This window comes from Sturnira hondurensis, unplaced genomic scaffold, assembly GCF_014824575.4.
Source record: "Sturnira hondurensis isolate 20B ecotype Veracruz unplaced genomic scaffold, ASM1482457v3 Scaffold0005220, whole genome shotgun sequence".
NCBI lineage: Eukaryota > Metazoa > Chordata > Mammalia > Chiroptera > Phyllostomidae > Sturnira > Sturnira hondurensis.
The window spans coordinates 1,782,707-1,801,705 of record NW_028077851.1 but is presented as its reverse complement, the minus strand read 5'-3'; the positions used below and the strand labels follow the sequence as shown (position 1 = coordinate 1,801,705).

Genomic DNA, 18,999 nt, shown 5'->3' with positions numbered 1-18,999 from the left:
TTTAAAACTCCTCTCCCCCAACTCTGCAGTAAAGTCTTTCATTTTAAAGATTTTATTTATTTTTAGGGAGAAAGAGAGAAACATTGTTGTTCGAGAAATACATTAATTGGTGGCCTCTCGCATGCCCCCAGCTGGGAACCTGGCCTGCAACCCAGGCATGTGCCCTGACTGGGAATCGAATCAGTGACCTTTTGCTTCAGAGGCCGGCGTTCAGTCCACTGAGCCACACCAGCCAGGGCTGCAATATAGTCCTAATTTCACTGATCATGCTCTATTGGACCGCAGGCTGAATAATTGCACGTTGCTGAAGAGTCATTTTGTGTACTTGCCATTAAATTCTATAGACCATGATACTTTTTTAGAGTGTAGTTCGGTAGTTATACCCATTTCTCGAAACCTACAGAGGTCGAGTGTGATAAAATTGGTTTGTGCTAGTTCTTTTTATGTGGTAGTTCTCTATTGTAAATGGAGGGGATAACAGCTGTTTAAGAATTGACTATAATCTAGGCATTAAGAATGATCCCTACCCCAGCTAACAAGAGACAGGAACATTTTCAAGTAATCTTGAAGCCCCTGCATAGGACGTTTCTGAAGGAGAACAGTTTTTCAATTCAATGGCCAAGCCCATAGACAATGTCTTGTGCTGTATTTTTGTGGGGGGGGGGTGTTTTGTTTTGCAGTGGAGGAGTTACCAATTTGGAATCTTTGCATCCTCTTTATAATGAAATTTACTGTATTTGAATGGGCACTCACAGTCCTTCGCTACCTTTTTGGGAGACAGTGAAGTGCTGCGGTCTCTCACAGCTTTGAAAAGTTAGAGCTTCTGGTGTTGGATTTGATAACTGAGTAAGACTTCATATGATTTGAATTGAGACCACCACAGTTATACTAATAACCCTTGGTAGGTAAGGATTACTTTGAAAGTTACAATTGGGCGTCTGTTTCAAAATGTGTTCAATAAAGCTATTATTGAGTTTACTTTTGGGAGTCATGGATCTTTCAGGCATTTCAATCCACCATTTCACTGCAGTTGTAACCCAAGCCTGCTGGTGTGCGCTGCGGCTCCAACCACCATTTCATGGTAGTTTAATTACAGGCTCAGTTCTTTTGAGAAGCTGGGAAACCTCCCCAATTGACTCTGCAAACCGAGTATGTAAACCATTGCACAAACGCTCTTTTAAACCCTTACAACTAGGCACTTGTCCAGACCCCAGAAAAAACAACACTGGGGCTCTGAGTTGTGGTGGGCCTGGATTTCATTAAACTGATACTGTCATCTGTGTTCCGGAAGGAGCCACTGAGCTAGTGCATGCTTGTGATCAAATGCATTTACGTGCTAAGCCACCAACTCAAAAGGAGCTGGTAAGAGCCGGCAGCAGGTAGTGTGTTCTAGATTCCTGAGCTGACTGGACCCTCCCGATAGTTCCACGGGCACCCTAATTTCTCTCTTCACATGAAGGCGCTAATAATACCAAAATCTCACACACTGTGTCCAGTAAAATGTTTGGAAGAGTGTCAAATGATACGTAGAGTATGTAACACTATTTGCAATACTTAGGGCTGAGTACTTACTGTGCCAGTGGATAAAGGTGCTTAGTTATAAAGAGGTGTGAATTTAATGTACTGAAGTATAAGGAAAGTTCTGCAGGCAAACTACAAGGCAGAAAAAAATGGGTGGGCCTGTGATTTGAAGGGTATTCTACTTAATATATATAAAGGACCTCTTTGAATTAGTAAAGGAGAATTTTTGGAAGAAACTTTGATTTTTAAAATAACTACTTCCATGGATTTGTGTTGCATGTTACCGTTTTTCTAGAATGGGAATTTCTGCAGTGAGAATCCTGACCAACTTCAAGGATACTGTTATATTTCACCAAATTGTCTCTTTTTTAAAAAAAAATAGTTTATTTATTTATTTTTAGAGAGAGGGGAAGGGAAGGAGAAAGAGCGGGAGAGAAACATCAATATGTGGTTGCCTCTCATATTCTCATGTGTCCCCCCACTGGGGACCTGGCCTGCAACCCAGGCATGTGCCCTGAGTGGGAACGAACCAGTGATTCCTTGTTTCACAGGCCCGTGCTCAAGCCACTGAGCTACACCAGCCAGGGCAAATTGTCTCTTCTGAAGGACTGCAGATCATAGTGATGAAGACAGACCGATAGGCTAAAGGGCATTTTGAATTTCTAGAAGTGTATCTAGAAGGTATCTCATACTTGATTCAACATGGAACCCTTTTTCTTGGAGTATTTTTCAGGACCAGTGCCTTGGACCACACCTTGAGAAACAGTAATGGTGTAGGTTTTAGAAGTAGTTGACACTGAGTTTTCGAACTACACAATGCTGCCGTTGGTTAATGAGGCCCCACTGATTTGTTTTTTTTAATACTATTCTAATAAATTATTTCTTTTTTTAAAATTTAATTGTTGTTCAAGGACAGTTTTCTGTCCTTTACTCCCATCCCAGCCCCCCCCTCCCCCCGTGCTCCTCATCTCCTTCCCATTTCCACCCCCCCCCCTTAGTTTTTGTCCATGTGTTCTTTATACTTGTTCTTAGATTTGGGGGTTTTGAGGAAGAGGGTGGTGGACGTATTTATCCAAGTGTTTCATGTTCCTAAGTGCAGTTAGTCTGGGTTGGAGAGAGAAAAGAGCTTATTATCAACTGAGTCCCTTTGGTATGAAGTGCAAGAATATGATACGACTTTTTTTTTTTTAAAAGCATTTTGTGATTGTTAAACTGTTAGTGGATTTCATGTGTGTTTTTTCTTTGAATAAAGATGTGATAATTTACTTGAAGAAACTGCAGAAGCTGTTAAAGTAATAGTTTATACATTTGTTTCTTTACATAACCTTTTTTTTTTTGTTTTAAAAGCTATTTGCTCATTTTAGACGATGTATAGGCTGTAGGGAAATACAGAGGAAGGGGGGAACCCAGATCCAAAATCCTATCACCAGTAGATAGCCACTGTCGATGTTTTGGTTTATGGGACCAATGGTGTATTCTTTTCACATATGTAAAACTGAGGAAGGCAACACAATGTCTTCATTTTAAAAGCACTAGATTTTGGAGCATGACTGCTTGAGTTTGAATCCTGGTGGTACCACCACTAGCTATGTGACCGTGGCCACTGTCCTTCACCTCTCTTCCTTATTGGGCTGGCTACACTTTAGTTACTTTGTTGAATAACAGCAGGGAGAGTGGATATCTTTGCCTCATTACCATTCAGTCTATTACCATTAAATGTATTGCTAGCTGGAGGGTTTTTGTTGCTGTTTTTTTAAAATGTTTTATTTATTTATCTTTAGAGGGGAAGGGAAGGAGAGAAATATCAATGTATGGCTGCCTCTCTTGAGTCCCCCGCTGGGGACTGGCCTGCAACCCAGGCATGTGTCCTGACTGGGAACCGAACTGCGATCGCGTGGTTCGCAGGCCCGCGCTTAATCCACTGAGCTACACCAGCCAGGGCTTGTTGCTGTTGTTTGATCAAGTTGTGGAAGATCTCTTTTTTTCTTCTTTTTTAAAAAATATATTTTATTGATTATACCATTACAGTTGTTCTATTCCCCTCCTTCATTCCCCTCCACCCTGCACACCCCTCCCCCACCATTCCCCCACTTTAGTTTATGTCCATGTGTCTCAAGTTCTTTAGATTCTATATTTCCCCTACTATTCTTGCCCTCCCCCCTATCTATTTTCTACCTACCATCTATGCTATTTTCTGTGCCTTCTCCCCCCTTCTCCTCCTCCCACTCCCCTGTTGCTAACCCTCCATGTGTTCTTCATTTCTATGGTTCCACTCCTGATCTAGCTGTCCTCTTGGTTTGCTTTTGTTTTAGGTGTAGCTATTATTAACTGTGAGTTTGCTGTCCTTTCACTGTTCATATTTTTATCTTCTTTTTCTTAGATAAGTCCCTTTAACATTTCATATCATAAGGGTTTGGTGATGATGAACTCCTTGAATTTGATCTTATCTGAGAAGCACTTTATCTGCCCTTCCATTCTAAATGAAAGCTTTGCTGGATAGAGCAGTCTTGGATGTAGTCTTTGGATTTCATGAATTGGAATACTTCCTTCCAGCCCCTTCTTGCCTGTAAGGTCTCTTTTGAGAAATCTGCTGACACTCTGATGGGAACTCCTTTGTAGGTGACTGTCCCCTTATCTCTTGCTGCTTCTAGGATTCTCTCCTTCATTTTGGTCTTGGCTAATGTAATTATGATGTGCCTTGGTGTGTTACTTCTTGGATCCAACTTCTTTGGGACTCTCTGAGCTTCCTGGACTTCCTGGAAGTCTATTTCCTTTGCCAGACTGGGGAAGTTCTCCTTTATTATTTGTTCAAATAAGTTTTCCACTCGTGGTTGTTTCTTTTCCCCTTCCGGTACCCCTATAATTCGGATGTTGTAATGTTTAAAGATGTCCTGGAGGTTCCTAAGCCTCTCATTTTTTTGAATTCTTGTTTTCTTCATTCTTTTCTGGTTGGATGTTTCATTCTTCCTTCTGGTCCACTCCCTTGATTTGAGTCCCAGTTTCCTTTCCATCACTATTGGTTTCCTGTGCATTTATTTCCCTTCATTTCAATTAGTTTAGCCTTCATATGTTCCTCTATTTTGTGGCTAAAATCAACCAGTTCTGTGAGAATCCTAATCACCAGTGTCTTGAATTGTGCATCTGAGAGGTTCGCTATTTCCTGGTGGCTTAGAGTTATTGGCTCTGGGGCTTTGAGTTCTTCTTGAGCCATATTTTGGACTGTTTGTGCCTGTTACGTATGAGGAGCAGAGCCCTAGGTGTTCACCAGGGCAGGGCCACTCAGTCGCTGGGTTGTGATGCTGTATGTGGGGGCGGGGCCCCTCTGCTCTCTCCCGCCGCCACCACGGGCCGCACGGTCTGTCCCACTGCATGCGAATGGGTGACCGTAGTCATCCCGCCACTGGGTTCACCCACTAGGGCCTGCACGGTCTGTCTCACTGCTCACTCCTTTGCTGGTTTATCTGCGTGCAAATGTGTGATCGTGGCCAGCCTGCCGCCCCGAGCCCTCACTGGGTCAGCCCGACAGGAAGCTGCCTGGGCGCCTGGGGTTGTGGGATCTTTCTTGCCTGTCCCAGCTCCGCTGCTTGCTCTGCCCCTCTTACCAGACCAGTTGAAGGGTTCATTGTTGTTGGACTTCCATATAGTTCAATTTTCTATTCTTTGGCTGCGTCTTTGTTCTCCAAACCTTTGTTGTATTCAAACTTGGTTGTGGGAGAAGGCACAGTGTTTCCACCTACGCCTCTATCTTGGTGGAAGTCCCGTGGTAGATCTCTTCTAACTCAGTTTTTGTGTTTTTATTTTGAATGAGTGTTGAATGTCATACTTTTTTTGCATCAGTTAATATCATGTGATTTTCTTCTGTAGCCTATTACTATGGCACGTTACATTGATTTTTTAAAAATATTTTTTAATGTAATGCCCAGAGCTTTGTTGTTACATTAGGCTAATGGGCACTTTTTAAGCCTTCTTTCTTTTTATTTTATTTTATTTATTTATCTTTAGAGGGGAAGGGAAAGAGAGAGGAAGAGAAACATCAACGTATGGTTGCTTCTTGTGCATCCCCTGCTGGGAACTGGCCCCTGCTGGGAACTGGCCCGCAACCCAGGAATGTGCCCTGACTGGGAATCGAACTGCGATCGTCTGGTTTGCAGGCCCGTGTTCAATCCACTGAGCTACACCACCCAGGGCTACATTGATGTTTTAAAAGATTCCATTTATTTATTTTTAGAGAGGGGAAGAGAGGGAGTAAGAAAGAAAAAGAAACATCACTGTGTGGTTGCCTCTCACGCGCCCCGTACTGGGGACCTGGCCCGAAACCCAGGCATGTGCCCTGACTGAGAATCGAACTGGCAACCCTTTGGTTTGCAGACCAGTGCTCAATGTACTGAGCCACAACAGCCAGGGCACATTACATTGATTTTTTTTAAAAAATATTTTATACCTGGAATAAATCTTGCAGGGTCCTGATATATAATTATTTTTTTCATATTGTGGAATTTTTACTTGTTAAGAATTTCAAGGACTTTCCAAGGATCTGTTAAGGAGTTTTATGTTTATATTCATGGCAGATATTGGTGTGGTCTGTAGGTTTCTTTTTGGACTATTTTTGGTTTTGTGTTAGGATAATGGCTTAGTTAGTAAAACGAATTGGGAGGCGTTCTCTCCTTTTCTGTTTTCTGGAAGAGATTATATAGAACTGCTGTTAATTTTTAAAAATATTTTATTTATTTATTTTCAGAGAGAGGGGAAGGGAAGGAGAGAGGGAGAGAAGCACCAATGCGTGGCTGCCTCTCACGTGTCCTCTACCGGGAACCGGCCTGCAACCCAGGCATGTGCCCCGACCAGAATCGAACCGCGATCATGTGGCCTGTAGGCCCACGCTCAATCCACTGAGCCACACCAGCCAGGGCTGCTGTTAATTCTTTAAATGCTTGGTTGTGAATTCTCCAGTGAAACCATCTGGCTTCAAGATTTTTTTTTTAAGATTTTATTTATTTATTTTAGAGGTGAAGGGAAGGAGGGAGGGGGAGAGAGAGAGAGAGAGAGAGAGAGAAAGAAAGAAAGAGAGAAAGAAAGAAAGAAAGAAAGAAATTCTTTCTTTCTTTCTTTTCTTTCTCTCTTTCTTTTCTTTCTTTCTTTCTTTCTTTTCTTTCTTTCTTTCTTTCTTTTTTTTTTCTTTCTTTCTTTCTTTTCTTTCTTTTCTTTCTTTTCTTTCTTTTCTTTCTTTTCTTTCTTTTCTTTCTTTTCTTATCAATGTATGGTTGCTTCTCATTTGTCCCCTGCCAGGAACCGGGAACCTGGAACTGGCCTGCAACCCAGGCATGTGCCCTGACTGGGAATCGAACCGTGATCATGTGGTTTGCAGGCCCGCGCTCAATCCACTGAGCTACACCAGCCAGGGCCAAGATTTTTTTTTTAGTTTAAAAAAATGACACATTCGATTTCTTTCTTTTTGATAATTAACAGTACTGTGTTATGTACTTAAAATTTGCTAAGAGGATAGATCTTTTTTTGTTTTACTTTTCTTCATTTAAAACATTTTATTGTATTTTTCCCATTACCATTTAGTTCCCTTATACCCTGCCCCACAATCCACCCCACTGCTGTCCATGTCCTTTTTATTCAATCCCTCCACCCTCAATTTCCTTAATATTGTAGTAAAGAGCCATTCAGATTATATATTTCATATTGGTGAATTGTGGTAGTTTGTGTTTTTTTTTTGAGGAACTGGCCTTTTTCCTTCTTAACTTGTCAAATTTTGGGGATAGAGTTGTTTGTAGGATTTCCTTATTCTTTTGGTCTTTATAGTGATATCTCGTTTATTTCAGTTGATCTTAGCCAAAAGGCTGAGAAGCGATCTCTTGTTTATTTCTAATATTGGTAATTGTATCTCCTCTTTTTTCTTTGTCAGTCTTGCTAAAGCTTGTCAGTTTTGATTTTTTTCTTGAGGAAATAGCTCTTGCTTCATTTTTTTCAATGCCATTGATTTCTGCTGTTATCTTTATTATTTCCTTTCAATGCTTGCATTGGGCTCACTTTTATTTTCCTAGGTTCTTGAAGTGGGAGGACAGATGAGTGATTTGAAACTTTAAAAATTCTCATTCTGTACTATGGTGTTTCTTTTAACTGCTAATTCATTTTCGTGTATTTTTTTTAAAGCAGGGGTCCTAGTTATATAGGTTATTAGCTTGGTTCCCCCCCTACATTTAATAAGTTGCTAACTTGAATGTAGGAATTATTCCTCAGATTATTATAGTCTCAAATATTAACACCACTTCTGGAAATTCAGGTTATAGATTACAGCCCAGAGTCCTACCCCTGTTGCTTAGCAATTGACCGCTGAAAACACATTTTAGACCAGGAGTCAGCAAACTGAGGCCCTTAGGCCAAAAATCCTGCTTCCTGGCTTGTTTTAGTATGGCCCTCCAGCTAAGAATCATTTTTGCATTTTAAAGGGTGGTAAAACACACATTTGTGAGAGACCTGCAAAACCTGAAATCTTTCCTTTGTGGCCCTTTACAGGACCCACCCCCTGCCTTTACACTAAGTGCCGCGGCTTGCCTCAGAGCCATCTGGAAAAATTTGCAAGTACAGATTCTCAGGCCCTGCACATGGCCTGTTTCTCATCTGGAATCCATCATCACGCACGCCCCTCTCTGTGTCTGGGTGTTTTGACTTGTGTCCTTTGTCTTTCATCTCTGTGCTGTTCTGCCATCATGCTTACTTTTCCAGTGCCTTCCAGGTGCTGAGTAATCTCCTTGGAGGTCCCCTGAAGGGGGGGGGGGCTACCTGAATGGCTTGGTGGAGTCTGCCCTGCCCAAAGTCAGAAGAAGGAAGGCGCTGGGGCTGCCTCGGAAACAGCTCTGATAGAAAGGTGATTTCTGACGTTACAGGAACCACACTCCTTTATCTCTGGAAAAGCTATTTTTGATTCACAGCCTGACACAGAAGCTTGGGCAGAAAACCCTAGAATTGTGTATAGAAACATAAATGGTACTAGGTCTGACCTGTAAAAGGATTCTGCCCACCTAAAGTTACTGGGAAGAGAGCTAGGTATTTCTGATACTAAGTGCTCCTGGATGAGAAAGTGGTGATCACACAGTTAGTTTGGGAAAGAAATCTTGTTCTCCTGGGTTGAACTGAAGGAACCATTGCTGTCCAACCTCGGGCCAGCCAGGAACTTGTTTTCATCCTGCTGCTCTGTGACATGAGGGAAAGGAGGAGATGACAGATGGCAGCTGGGACCCCTTTTACACCTCTTGGTGGACTGCGGATGGCAGTTTTTGTTTTTTTTAAGATCTTTTTTAAAAGATTTTATTTATTTATCTTTAGAGGGGAAGGGAAGGAGAGAGGGAGAGAAATATCAATGTATGGTTGCCTCTCGTGCGTCCCCTGCTGGGAATTGGCCTGCAACCCAGGCATGTGCCCTGACTGGGAATCGAACCATGATTGTGTGGTTCACAGGCCCACGCTCAATTCACTGAGCTACACCAGCCAGGGCGCGGATGGCAGTTTTGAACTAAAAATAAGGGCTGGTTGTTTTTATGGGTTCAGGTTCCTTACGTCTTTACCTGTCCTCTACACTCAAACCCTACAAGTCCTGTCTTGCCACCTGGCATGCCCCTTTTCTGATGCTGCTGGGCCAGGTTTTGTGTCACTCCCTTAACTTCTTGTGGAGATGAGTGCAGCCCGCAGAGAAGGCCCTTAATGGTCCTGACCTCTTCTCCGTGTCCACTGCCTTGGTGGTCTTCCCCTTTTCTTTTCCACAGCTCTGGCCCAAGTTTACTCCTTCCTAGTTTCTAAAAGCATGTTCCTTGATTGAGCCCATGGAGTTGTAGGGCGCCTTACATTGCTTAAAATGTTTCCTTCTGGAAAAGGGCAGGTGGCCCGGTGTTTAGCATCTCATGACCACAAACTAAGTGTTAACCTTCCCTCCAAATGAGAGCCAGGCCTTTATGTAAGCTCCCCTTCCTGTGCTTTGTTTCATAATTCTTGGTTAGCCTCCCATGTGGGCTAAGGGAGGATCGGAGAGTTGGAGCCACTGGATAACTGACTCCGTGCAGGTACGCCCTCTTTGCCGTCTGAGGCGTGTGGGGGAAACAGGTTTAGCAGGAAGAAGAAGATACAATATCGTATTAGTGTTTGGGTTCCTAACTAAAGACGGATTAGGATTGTGTCACACAAATTATATTTTAATAAACCCTCCTTTAATTTTGTAAGGAGATTAGCTCCTGGAGGACCTGGGCTGGTATTATTTTAAAGTAGAATGAGGCTCCCGCGTCATTTCCAGTAGGTGTTGGCGGGTGATAGGAAATGCGCCTTTAACTGCTCTCCTGCAGCGTAGAAGCGAAGGCCAGGCAGTGAAATAATGAGCAGCACATTTGCAATATGCCAGGGATAATGGCACGTGAGTTTTAAGAAGTAGTCATTGTGGCTGGTACTGGTCTGGTAAACAGTCCCATATGGTTTTCCTTAATGCGCGTTTGTCTGAAAAGACCTGGGTTACTTCTGTGTTGTGTTGTATGGCTCCCAATCGGATTTCAGTAGGTCTTTTTCTTCCTTTCTTAGAGTTAGTTTTTCCTGGTTAGGTTACTTTTCTCTGTGAACATCAGAAACTGCTCTGAAAACAGGAACTGCTCTGAAAACAGGCAAATTGTTTCTCATTGTCCTTCAACCCCACCTCACCATTGTAATACTATTTTTTGAGATGTAATTTTTTAAACTTTTTATTTATTTATTTTTTAAAAAGATTTTATTTATTTATCTTTAGAGAGGAAAGGAAGGAGAGAAGGAGAGAAATATCAGTGTATGGTTGCCTCTCGTGAGTCCCCTGCTGGGAACTGGCCTGCAACCCAGGCATGTGCCCTGACTGGGAATCGAACCATGATCATGTGGTTGGCAGGCCCTCGCTCAATCCACTGAGCTACACCAGCCAGGGCATTTTTGAGATGTAATTGACATTTAATAGTATATTAGCTTCAGGCATACAACATGATTTGATATTTGTATATACTGCACAATGATCACAGCAATAAGTCTAGTCAACATCCGTCATCACACGGTTACAATATTTTTCCTGTAATGAGAACTTTTCACATTCACTCTCCCAGCAACTCTCAAATATTTGATGCGGTACTATCAACTCTAGTCACCATGTTGTACATCACTGCTGTGATTGGACCCAGGCACTGAGATTGGCTGCAGGTGCCCTTCAGTGGCCGGAAAGCCATCTCCAGCACCCGGGACAGTGCCTGCACTCAGCAGCCACTCAGACACTTGCTGTTTGGACATGGATGGTGGTTGGCGGGGATGGGTAGGAAGACTGCCCCTTGAAACCACCTTACCCTGGTGCCTATGGCCTAGCTTATGGTTGATGGCAGGAGAGAAACCCCCTTCTGGAACTTTCCGTTGCTTTGGTTACCTCACAGTAACTGAGAATCCAAGAGTGCGGCTTTTTATGGGACAGCTTTATTGAGATGTGACTCAAGTGTCATACGATGCTTTCATTTGAAGTAAATAGTTCAGTGATTTCCAGTACAGTTGGCCCCATGCATCTGCAGATTCAAGCAACTGCAGAGAGGAAATGTTGGTGGGGGAGTTACATTGTTGCCGACTGAGCATGGATAGACTTTTTTTTTCTTGGCTTTATTCCCTGAACCAGTGATTTTCAACCTTTTTCATCTCGTGGCACAACTAAACTAATTACTAAAGTTCTGTGGCACACCCAAAAAATGAATTATATTTCTGGCTGATCTGATGAAAAAATGAGGTATAATTTTGATTCATCTCACATCGGATGGCTTACTGTTGTGTTGGTTGTTGTCGTTTTTTAATTTGATGATCTAAGGGAAAAGAGGCCAGTGTCCCTGATTAAAATAGTCAGGTATCGAAAGTTAAAAATTCCTGCAGCACGCCATTTGAAAATCGCTGCCCTAAGCAATAAAATATAACAACTATTTACATAGCATTTACATTATGTTAGGTGTTGTAAGTAACCTAGAGATGAGTTAAAGTATGTGGGAGGGTATGATAGGTGACATGCGAATACTGTGTCATTTTATATACGGGATTGAACGTTCCTGGATTTTGGTATCCGTAGGGAGGGCAGTCCTGGAACCAGTCCCCTTTGGATACCAGGGGACAATTAATTATACATTCAGAGTTGTGTGGCCATCAAGACAGTTATAAAATATTTTCATCACCCAGAAACCTGTACCCCTTAGGCATCACCCCCATTCCTCCCAGCCTGGCGCCCACTGGTTTGCTTTTTGTGTTTAGGGATCTGCCTTTTCTGGCTGTGTCATAAAATGGAATTGTATAGGCCCTGGCTGGCGTACGTAGCTCAGTGGATTGAGCACGAGCCTGCGAACCAGAGGATTGCAGTTCGATTCCCAGTCAGGGCACATGCCAGGGTTGCAGGCTGGTTCCCTGCAGGCCACTCCCAGCAGGGGATGCATGAAAGGCAACCATACATTGATGTTTCTCTCCCTCTCTCCTTCCCCTCTAAAGATAAATAAATTAAAAATCTAAAAAAAAATTTTAAAAAAGGAATTGTACAGTATTGGTCCTTTGTGACTGGCTTCTTTCACTTAGCATCATATCTTCAAGGGCTGTCTGTGCTGTAGCGGGTGTCAGTGTTGCGTTTCTCCTCTGGCTGGATAATAGGTCACGGTATGGACAGACCATGTTTTGTTTATCCATTTTGAATTTTGGGCTATTAGGGCTTTGCACATTTTGATAATTATGAATCATGCCGCTCTGAACATTCCTGTTGGCTTGGGTTTTGTGTGAGGACACTAGTCATCCTGCTGCCGTTACATAAACAACTGGATGAGGGAATATAAGACCAGGCTGTTGAAGGAAGACAGGCTTGAGGAAACTGCCTACTTGACCTTCACTTTAATCCATGGAAATTCATTAAGCCTTTTTTTAAACCATTTTATTTATTTATTTTTAGACTGAGGGGATGGGAGAAACAGAGGGAGACAAACATCAATGTGTGGTTGCCTCTCACACACCCCCTACTGGGGACCTGGCCCACAACCCAGGCACGTGCCCTGACTGGGAATCGAACCAGCGACCTTTTGATTCGCAGGCCCATTTGAATCAAATCCACTGAGCCACACCAGCCAGGGCTAAAGCAATCTTAATGTCATTTTAAGGGTTAAGCTCTGTGAGAAATATGTAGACTCTTTCTGTATATCACCTGATTTCAGTAATCTGGACTTGCTGCCTGGCAACATTCATGTGTTTGGTTACACGAAGCATATGTTGAGTGACTGCAAATGATGTTCTCTAAGCCTTAGACAGTTCTGGGCAAGCTGCTGGGGTGAGAGGGAGTTGTGAGCCATGCTGCGCTCTTTTGTTAGTCTCAGAGTGGCTAAGCCAGTGGTGGTGGGAACCCTGGAAAAGACTTGTGTTAACTTAATATAATTTACACCGAGCACATTTTAGTGTACAGTTCTGAGTTTTGACCAGTGCAGTGGTCATGTAACTACCCTACTGTGAATGTTAGGACTTCTGAGCGGATTTTTAAAGTAGATACTGGAATGACTTCAAACTGTATTGGAGTCCAGTTTCTCTTTCTTCCTCTTTTATATTGAGAGGTCATTCAAGAAAACCAGAAAGCTGGTTTACGTGGGAAGGGAAACTGCACAGCCCAATTCTAGCTCTTAGGTGTTCTGACATCAGTCTCAGGCTTTGAGGAAAGGATACGTGTCTCTGTGCTTCCTCTTGCAGTGAGCTGCTCACAGAGCTACGAGGGAGTGGGGGTGGGCCCTGCACAGGGAGGGGCCCTCTGACCAGGACTTAAAGGGGAAGTGTGGGTGGGGGAGGTAGACCTGAGGGAGTGGAGAATCAGGTAGGAGGAGGGCACAGGGCTGTGGAAACACTAGGGTCTGGGGGAGTAGGAGATGAACTGGCCACAAATTGCCTATTCTGACCCCCTCATTTTATAGATGAGACTACTGCAGCTCTGACCCATAGCCCGGCACGGCAGGCTGGTGCCGACTGATGGCCCTGCAAGAAGGGATGGCGTCCAGCATGGCTTGGGATTGGGTAGCTTAAAGAACGCCCGCACATCATTTGTCCTAAGTTGTCTTGGTGGGAGTTTTTCAAGTCAAAAAAAACTTCAAGGCACAAGTCAAGGTCACTGGCGGAGAGAGTCAAGAGTTTTTCTGGAATGCGTATTTCCTGAGGGCAGCCTTTAATGGAATCCACTTTGTTAAGGGGGGTTACAGTATTTTAGCCTCTTAAAGCTGAGTGAGTGAGAATATAGCCGAAGCACATTTTCCCACAGTTTTTGCCAGGGCACTTGGTGTCTTAGGTTTTTGTTCAACAACAGTCCCTCAACTTGTTGGGCTACTGAAGTTGGGTTGGTACAATTAATCTTCTTAATTTATGCCCATGACCAGGTGGATCAGTGATGGAATGGCAGTACCGGACCACAAGGGATGGAGGGAATGAATGAACACTAGTGCCGGGTTCCTTAGAGGACAGTGGGTGAGCAGCTGGGCGGGAGGCAGGGTCCAGCAGATGTACAGGTTGGGGATTTGACCATCTGGAGCTGGTGCTCAGGGTCAGAGCACTGGGGTTTGTTCTCTAAGACAGGCCTGTAAATGGATCCCTGGGAGAACACGAGGAAGGGAGATGAAACTTGGGCTTTCATCCTTCCCTTCCCTGCCCCTAAGTTGATTCCTTTTTTTTAAAGATTTTATTTTTTTATCTTTAGAGGGGAAGGGAAGGAGAGAAGGAGAGAGATATCAATGTATGGTTGCCTCTCATGGGTCCCCCGCTGGGAACTGGCCTGCAATCCAGGCATGTGCCCTGACTGGGAATCAAACCACAATTGTGTGGTTGGCAGGCCCGCGCTCAATCCACTGAGCTACACCAGCCAGGGCTGATTCCTTTTAAGTCATTCCTGAATAAGCACATACAAAGTCGGCAGTGATCTGGAAATGGGGGCATTAGTTCTCCAGTGGAAAAAGGACACGTTTACCCTGGGACAGGTCGTTGTCGTTCTGAGCACTTCGGAAGGCTCTGAGTAGTATGCTAGTTATTACACACCCTGGCTAGCCAGAGCCTTTTTAAGAACTTTTGCCAAAAATAATCATTTTATTAGCCTGGTTTGGATTACCATGTCTGCCTAAAAGCGGTGTGGTTATATCTCTTGTAGAATTTTCCGGTTTGGAAGCATTTATGCCACTGCTATCTTATGTTCCCAGAGTTGGGTGTGCTGTGACCCCAGGCTCATTTTCACTTGTCTGTAGAGTATCCCATACTTTTCAAGGGTTTCTGTCCCTGGGCAATTTTCCCCCCCATAAGAGTGGGGTGGGGACTACTCACGTTTGGTGGGCGTGACTCGGTTTACCAAACTCCTGTGAGGCACAGGATTGTCACTTAGCCCATATTGTCAGCCTCGGTTTAGGTGAGAGAGCCACGTACATTTTGCTCGGTCGTGTTACATGCTCCCCGCTAGAGAGGCGTAAAGGTTGAAATAACCTTTTGGTTGCTTGAGCGTAATTGGTTTGGAGATCATGGGGATTTCCTTTTCTTTGTTGTGTCTACTGGTTTAGATTAGTGGTTCTCAACTATAGCTGCATATTGGAATTTCCCAGGGATCTTTAAAAAAATTACTGATGCCTGGGTCCTACCCCCAGATTTTCATTTAATTGGTCTAGGATGTGGCATCAGTTTTTGAAACTCCCTCGGTGATTATAATGCACAGCTGGGATCGAAAACCACTGGTCTACATGTTCTAGAAACTGCAAAGTGGAGCTTATGTCTTTGGCTTTCTCTCTTCACTTTGAAACCATGATTGTGGGAAAGATGTGCTAGGCAGTTATTTCAGCCCTCGCTCCCCTTTCTGGAGTGTTCTCCAAGGGCTGGGAGCAGGGTGGGTGACAGGGGAGTCCCCAGGTCAGTGGCAGGGCTGGCACAGTGCCCATGGGGACCAGGAAGTGGAGACAGCCAGAAATAACATTCAGACCTGGCCTGTTTCTATTGAACTACTGGGTAACCTATAGTATAAAAATAAGCAACACACCCTGGCTGGTGTGGCTCAGTGGATCGAGTGCCAGCCTGTGAGCCAAAGGGTCACCAGTTCGATTCCCGGTGGAAGTGCATGCCTTGGTTGTGTGCTAGGTGCCCAGCAGGGGGCACGTGAGAGGCAACCACACAGTGATGTTTTTCTCCTTCCCGTCCCCTCTCTCTAAAAATAAATAAATAAAATCTTTTTTAAAATCTTGAAAAAAAAAAGAAATAAGTAACACATCAAATTGGATTTCTTTATATTGTTTTTCCCCCATTTTGAACCTGGCTGGACGATGCTTATTAGCCCACTTGGTGCCTTTGCTAATTGTGCCCGTTAGAGAAAAGCAGACGATCTCCATGCTTTGCTGGCAGTCAAGGGCTTTGCGAGTGTCACACAAAGTAAACCTCTTTCTCTGGTCCAAGGGACAGTTTGCCCCAGCTCAGCCTGTGGGCTGAGATCTTCACTCACTGCCCAGCCTGGCCAGTGGCACACAGGGTGGTCCTGCCTGGATTGTCCCCTTCACCAGCCCGGGGGATTTGTGTTCTGCTTTGTAATGTGCCAACAGAACCCAATCCTTGAGGCCCTTTACCAGGAGTGATGAGTTGTTTTATATACTTTCAAAACAGAAAACATCTGTTCTAGCCAAGGAGGATTGAATAATTACATAGTGGCTTTCCTCGTCTTCAGGGTAAGTAACCGCCGGGGGATGTGGACTCCGACGTGCTGGGCACACTTGTCTTCACCACTCTGCCCTTCAGTCACTTCCCCGGTGGCCTGACCTCACCAGGCTCCTTGGCAAACACACACTGAACAAGGTTAGATCTTTTCATCAGAACTTTTTTTTTTAGGAGGTGGAATTCAGTCTTAAAACCGCCGTTCTGGGGACATAATTTAGGCCTCCTCTTTTAATTTCCTGAGCCAATTTCAGAATAGTGACGGCAGCTAGATCATTTTCTGCCAGATGAGTTTCCCAGGGGCACAGTTTCACTGGGAATGAGAGACTGTAATGATACCCAAGGTCGCTGCTCGTGTTGCTCGATGCTTGTGTCCCCCTGGGTGTGTTCTGTGGTCTCCAGTAGTCTCTCCCTGACATGAGGCTTTTTCATGGAAGTGGCCTCAGTTCAGTTTGTTTGTCCAAAGGGCACCTCGACACTCTTGGGCCCTTCCCAGGGGTCCTGCTATCCCTCCAGTGCTCTGCTTGGGTGCTGTCTTCTCAAAGAGAGGAGACCCCTTTCTTTGTGGGTAAACTGCTATTGGTTTTGTTTTTTTAAGATTTTATGTTTTAGAGAGAGGAGAAGGGAGGGAGAAAGAGAGGCAGAGAGACATCAATGTGGGAGGGAGACATCTGTAGGCTACCTCTTACAGGACCCCAGCCACGCCTCCAACCACAGGCCTGGCCCACAACCCAGGCATGTGCCCTGACTGGGAATTGAACTGGTGACCTTTCTGGTTCACAGATGGGCGCTCAACCCACTGAGCTCAACCCAGCACCCAGGGCCTATTGGAATTTAATGCAGGGTTTGAAGTCCGATTGCCTTCCCAACCTCTTCCTTCCTCTCCACACCACATAGGTGTTTGGGCTGGGGCTCACTTCTCTCTGCCTACCGTGTCTTAGGATTTGGGCATACACTCTGTCATCTAGTTTTGTTCTAAATGGTGTCTGAGTTTGGGTTGTGGTACCCTAACTGCTCTGTGTTTGGGGATTCAGAGGATTCTAGTCACTCCTTCACTGCCAGCTTTGCTACTCTATTCTCGTTTAAGCAAAGTTGAAAATATGATTTCAGTGGGCATATTAGTCTGTTGGGGCTACCGTAATAAAATATTACAAATGGGTAACTTAAAACAGAAACTTATTCTCTTCTAGGTCTGGAGGACGGAAGCTTGAAACAAAGTATGGGCAGGGCCACGCCCCTCTGAAGGCTGTAGTTGGGAGGGTCCTTGCTTGTGTGTGTTCTTGGCCTGTGGTGTATCATTCCAATCTCTACCTTTGCCTTCATATCACCTCTGCTTTCTCCCTGTGTCATCTCTTCTCTCTCTCCCAAGGACACCTGCCATTGGATTTAGGATCCACCTGGATAATCCAAGATGTTGTCAGCTCTGTATCCTTAAATTAACTGTGTTCTGTTGTGTTACCTGCTAATCTGTGTAGCCTGTGCTTGGCAGGATGGAGAATGTTTTGCAGCTCATGACAAAGGGGATAAGTGACTCTGGCCACTCTTTGTTCAGATTTTCTTAAAAAGTTCAATCATCAAACTGTGCCTCACTGGCTTTCCTTCTGAACACGATTCATCTGAACATCTTGCTTTCTCCCCCCTCTAGCTGATGGCGAGACCATTCTTAAAGGCCTCCAGTCCATTTTCCAGGAGCAGGGAATGACCGAGTCGGTGCATACCTGGCAGGATCATGGCTATTTAGCGACCTACATAAACAAAAATGGCAGGTAAGCTGTCCTTGAGTGCTCTCTTTGCACCCGAGCACTTCAGGCGTGGGAGAGGGGGTGCTGCAAAGGGCAGGAGGCGGGGGTGTCTAGGTATTTTTTTCCTTCTTTGACAAATTCTGGGAGGGGCCTAGAATTCAGTGCTTCTCAGCCTTAGCTTCACAGTAGCATCTCGCCGGAGCACGTCCACAAAATCCCATGCCCAGGCGCTTCCCCGCCAGAGGCTGAAGCCACTGGACATCAACATTTCTCTAAAGCCCCCAAGTGATTCTACTGTGTGGCCGGGACCCAGAAGCCCTGGGCAGCATAAGCAGTGTGAACTGGTAGGCCATGATCTGGACGTAGTTAAAACAGGTTCCTAGGCCCTGTGCAAGAGTTTCTGATGTGGTAAGTAGGGGCAGTGCCCCAAATCGCATTTCCAGCAGATTCCCAGGGGATGCTGACGCCGCTTGTGGGTTGACCCCACTGTGAGTAGCACTCTTAATAAGTGATTACTCATTACCCATCCTCAGATGCAGGATGAAAACATATACTGGAAACCTGCCAGGAAGTGGAGGAGATCCAAAAGTTCAAGTTTCTTTCCTTAACACTTACAGACTATCTGGACTTCATGTAGTCAAAAGGGATAAAAGTCAGTGTGTTCTGAGAATAGGAATGTCTCCACTACATCTAGACTGGTTAAGTATGCTAACAAGATTCTTAGTAATTTACACTGTTAATTTAAAGGTGTGAGCTCCTGGGTATTTTTGATGGCTTTCATTCCATTCCCTCAAAGAGTACAAAGTCCTAGAATTCCACATGCCTTCATTAATGTCCCATATTCTCTCCTTTGTTTTTCTATTAACCGCCCCCCCCCCCCCCACAACACCATCTTACAGAGAGGCCCAAAAGACATTGGTATGAGATGAGGGCAACTTACTTTTTGAGATCACCTCCTCATCCATCATTCTCTTTGTAAGTCTAGTTGGTCCACTTCTATGGCAGTAGTATTTGGCATTCCCTCTCCTGA

General features: G+C 44.4%; 1 protein-coding gene across 2 annotated transcripts in view; it reads left to right on the top strand.

Annotated features, from left to right (window-relative positions):
• The window catches only part of SMS (spermine synthase), an 86,811-nt gene that overhangs the window by 43,620 nt on the left and 24,192 nt on the right, over positions 1-18,999 (top strand). For both annotated transcript variants that reach the window (XM_037046231.1, XM_037046232.1), the window contains one exon: positions 17,873-17,993. In XM_037046231.1, coding sequence (XP_036902126.1) covers positions 17,873-17,993 — 121 coding nt within the window. The remainder of the gene's footprint in view (positions 1-17,872; positions 17,994-18,999) is intronic.